This window comes from Lactuca virosa, chromosome 8 (assembly GCF_052849685.1).
Source record: "Lactuca virosa cultivar CGN04683 chromosome 8, Lactuca_virosa_CGN04683_v6, whole genome shotgun sequence".
Taxonomy (NCBI): Eukaryota; Viridiplantae; Streptophyta; class Magnoliopsida; order Asterales; family Asteraceae; genus Lactuca; species Lactuca virosa.
Window position 1 is genome coordinate 60,504,879 of NC_136433.1, and position 4,657 is coordinate 60,509,535.

The 4,657-nt window shown below is 33.2% G+C and overlaps 1 protein-coding gene and 1 long non-coding RNA gene across 2 annotated transcripts; both read right to left on the reverse strand.

Moving 5' to 3' along the window:
* Positions 1–1,447: 1,447 nt before the first annotated feature.
* LOC145132517 (S-adenosylmethionine decarboxylase proenzyme-like) lies at positions 1,448–2,842 on the reverse strand. Its single transcript, XM_079067319.1, has one exon. The coding sequence runs from the start codon at positions 2,695–2,697 to the stop codon at positions 1,600–1,602; it is 1,098 nt and encodes a 365-aa protein (XP_078923445.1). The 5' UTR covers positions 2,698–2,842; the 3' UTR covers positions 1,448–1,599.
* Positions 2,843–3,807: 965 nt separating this feature from the next.
* On the reverse strand, positions 3,808–4,171 carry LOC145132518 (uncharacterized). Its single transcript, XR_013718114.1, has 2 exons — positions 3,956–4,171; positions 3,808–3,863 (listed from the first exon to the last, which is right to left on the reverse strand). It is a non-coding gene; the product is annotated as an uncharacterized LOC145132518 (long non-coding RNA).
* Between the last annotated feature and the right edge of the window lie 486 nt (positions 4,172–4,657).

The following is a 4,657-nucleotide window of genomic DNA, read 5'->3' on the forward strand; positions in this document are numbered from 1 at the left end:
AGATGTGAGGTCTATGACTAAGTTCTATAAAAGTCTAATGAAGATGAGATTCTTCACAACCAAAATGAAAATAACGGCAAGAATCAACATATTTTTAGACACGATGTATGTGACGCTTCTTGTATTGTTCTACTACAAAGTGTGGTTAGCTCAAGACATTAGTTTACTATCCACAAAATAGATATGATTAGTATTCAATATGAAAGGTTCAATCTTTTTTACAAAATCCAACCATTGCTATTTTGTTCAATATAATGTTTTTCTGTAACTAGCTTCTTGTTGATTTGCTGATATAGTTTCCGTTCTAGCAAATAACATTAATTGGAATAAATATATAAATAAACTTAGTGTTCATGTTCATCATAAATATGGTTCCAATCTAACATGTCGTGAAGTTGACATGGGAGGTGGCGCTCACTATGCAAGTTCATAATAAAATCGACCCACATATGTGAAATATATGAAAAACATTTCAAATGCGTTTTCACATGTTTTCCTTTTAGAGCTTTTAACTCTTTGGTGGTCAATTCTCTCTTCTATAGATATCGTTTGTTTGTTCACATGGTTTGCGACATATTGTGTTATAACTCGTGTGAGATTTACCATCATCATAAAAACAATAAAAAAGACACATAATAACAAATTAAAATCAAATGATACATGCTTTTATCAATGCATAATTAAACTTTAGGATAATGAATAAAAGAAGTAAGAAGTATGATATGTTTAATAAAAGCCGCGACATAAACCTGGTCTTTATCACTTTATGACTATACTCGTCAAAATAAATTGCTTTTATTCAACATACATAGAACTTTTGACCACTTGTGAATACTACTTATTATATCATTCTCCAAAAATAATAAGACATATCAAATTGACCCAATCTATTAAATCAAATGAGACAATAGAATATTTATGCTCATCATAGTCGTGATTTTTATTAACATTCACATTATATAATGGGGTGGAGAAATTGACAGGATTCAAGACAATCATCTCCAGCAAGTATCTTTTAAACTTTATACCATACACTTTCTTGAAGTATTTGAATACTTTAATTATTTTGAAAAGTGAAGATTTAGAAAAAAATAACCTATGCTAATCATGAACCACTCAAGATCAACTCAGTTAATAATTCAACTAAATATCATTATTTTTATTTTTATAGATTAAAACAAACCCATATGGCCATATTGTTCTTCACAAGCCTAACATATATTATATGTTTTCAAATAATTTTTTATACTATCTTATTTTTTAAATTCTTCTCAAAGAAACAATTTAAAATACTTAGATTGATTAAAAAAAACATTTGATGTTGATAATCCGTTAACATGTATTTAGTATTTACATTCAACTAAAATTTCAAGTTGAATGAAAGCATCAAACATTCTTCCATCAAATACAAACAAATAAACAAACAGAATACTTGATAGCAACCATATTAAAAACCAAATGATGCACAGCATCTATATCATCTTTGATAATACCAAATAGTCATAACACCAAACGTAAACAGAAAACCAAAAAAAATCCATAACAAACCATGTTTATAATAACATGGCATTTATTTAATTAAATATATCTTATTAAAACCTACTCATACTCCTTTTCTTCATTCTCCTTCTCTTTCCACCCTCCGCTTTTCAACACAGACCTCGGAGACCCACAGCAGCTCCCACCTTCCTTCACAAACTTCAGATACACAATCGATTCTCCACCACCAATTTCTTCATAACTTTTTTCTTCCACTCCATACCCTTCAATCTCAATTCCGCTTCCAATTCCGTTTCCAATTCCACCACCAACAGCAACCGAAAACTCGCCAGGCTCAAAACAATCCAACACCCTTCTCACAAGGCTTTCCAATCCAACCTCCTTCAAGTCATACCCAACAGCCTCAAAGCTCGCGTAACTAAACCCATCTTCCGGAGTCACATGAATAGTTGAAACAGAGGAATCCTCAATTCCATTCATGGAGTACCCACACGGGTCAAATTCAAAGTCGCAGATTCCGGAGTTTGGGAGGATCGAACGGATACCGGAATCGTTCGTCATTGTTTCCGCAGAACTCCACTCGGTTTTGTAAAAGACAGAAGCTTTTTCACGGTCTAGAGTCGTCATGCACATCTCGAGCGTGTACATGTCACCGGAATCGGAATCAGCACCTCTGGAATCGGAATTGGCAAAAGCAGAATACACGTACCACTTGTTAGGCTTGTCAAAAGCACCCATTGCATAAGCTTTGCTTGATAACCCGAGTTTCTCAAAATGGGAATCGAGAACTGAAACTTCTTCGGTGAAGCTTCTGTGTGGGAAAGATTGAGCTCCCGGGAATATAAAACTGCCACGTGTATATCTCACTGATCGGACAGTGAGAGAGAGAGTCGCCGCTAGCTTCAGAATAGCTGGAATCGACAACAAAAGCTTGGTGGTCCCACATGTTTTGATTACGAGTTTGTAGGGGAAAATGAAAAGACTCGATTCTGACAGAACGTAAGAGTCAACGTGGTCGTTGGAGAGAGAAGACACGATTGTGCATTCAGCTGGGGTTAAAATTTCATCGATTTGGGTCTTTGAGAGGACCCGAAGACCTTGACCATTCGGGTCGGAAAAGATGCTGGGCTCGAAGAATGTTAGTTCGAGTCTTTTTTCGTAACCTTCAAAACCGATTGCAGAAACTTGTTGCGCCATTTGAGCAAGAAGATGAGGAAGATGAGAGAAGAAGAAAAGGGAAGAGGGTTTTTTACTAATTCTAAACTAATTTGAAAGCAGTAAAATTAAAAGCACGTCAAGCGACGTGAAGGGGAAAGCGATTTAGGGAATATCAGGATGGTTTGCGAGCGCACTGTAAAAAGCAAAAAAAAAATGATTAGTATGAAATTAATTGATAGAGAGAATGGAATCATGAAGGAAGGAATGGAATTGGTTATTGTGCTTACGTTGGAGTAAGCAGCAGATCTGAATTTCTTGATTCCTCCGTTTGGGCGAACGTCTTCAATGCTGTATCCTAGGGGAGCTTCATAAAACGATTTACTACTACTACTACTACTAGACTTTTTCCCACCTTTGGTTTCCATTAGAACATTCAGTTTTGTCCTGTAAATCAAACGATGTTGAAAGATTAGTCAAGCCAACAAAGAATAATGTTTAAAACTAGTGATTTATGTAAGAGAGATAATGACAAATGAAAAGAATGGTTGAATGAACGAATAATGACAAAAGCAAGATTATGATGTTACATTCTACAAGAAAAAAAGTTAAAATCAACGAATTGTCTTTCGTAGTTCATAATCGAGTCAAAGTTTATAAACACAGGTTTGGTAAACAAAGACAAGGAACATAAATCAGCGTTTAATCTTTTGGGATTCACATTCAAGATCTAATTTAGTTGAGAGAACAATGTTAAACACACCAACCGATAGCTAATCAACTTGTTATATTTGTTTAATTGAATAGTAATATTTAAAAGTAAAGGAACTTCAAATAAGAACACAATTATTGACATATAAAGCAAAAAAAGAAAAGTAAAAGACCCACTTCAATCATTCAAATCGGTTAAGCCAATGATAAAACCAAAAAACGTGAAAAAGGGTTAACAAACAAAACTATATTTAAGATCTAAAGAGAAAGTTTCTTCAGCCATTAAAAAAGGATTCCCGATCAAGCCTCAAAAACTTATGATAAATCATTGAGAAATTGAAAACCCTAGACATGCGTACAGGAGTGCTTATGTACATACATTCATATAAACACAGACAAGATCAAACAACTACGATCTAAAACGAGAGGGGTTTGAACTTACAATATAAATTTTGTTGTTGTACGACTCCTCTAGAACGAAAATATAGATCTCCGATCTGCAATAAAACCCTTAAAACATCAATGAAAAGAACACAAAACACGAATCTCAAACCAAGAAGGAGAAAGAGAATCAAAACAACACGCTTACCTTGATGAAGAAAAGAATAAAACGATCGACGATGAATATCAAAGAAGAGGCGTGTTCTTTCCTCTGATTTTTAGGGTTATCGTGAACGTAATGTTGATAGACGGCAGAGATATGAGGGTATATATAAGAGTTTGTGATTGTTATCAGCCACTAGTTTTGAAAAATATTACGAATATGCCATCGGGTGCAGTTACCTAGAGAGTTCTCTGTGGTGTATAGCGTCACAGCCACGAGTTTGGAATATTTGACAGCTAATGAGAGGAAATACGATTTAGTTTTAATTTTTAATTAATTGTGATTTTGTTTTATTAAAATTCTTTAATTACATTATTTGATGAATCTAATCCAATGGCATTGATTCATTTATATATTTATTTATATGTGTAATCCTTATCTCTAATCTCTAAACGTTAATAAATGTTTAGTTTTCGTTATTATTTGTTTTTAAAAGAGCTAACAAATTTGTTATGTTTTCATTATTATGTTGTACAATTTAGAATATTGAAATAAAGAGTTTTCTACTTTTTGAAAATATTGAAATAAAGAGTCTTCTTCTGCTTTTTGAATATTAAATAAATATAAAATAATTATTTCCGGAAACCACTTTCCTCTTTTTTTTTCTCTATAAACTATTAACTATCAACAAGCATTGAAAAAATATTTTCCATATGAAGAATATGTTCGAGTTTAATAGTGTATTGT

Bases quoted from the DNA above. Each gene is read 5' to 3' on its own strand.
- LOC145132517 (XM_079067319.1), bottom strand. From the start codon at position 2,697: ATGGCGCAACAAGTTTCTGCAATCGGTTTTGAAGGTTACGAAAAAAGA.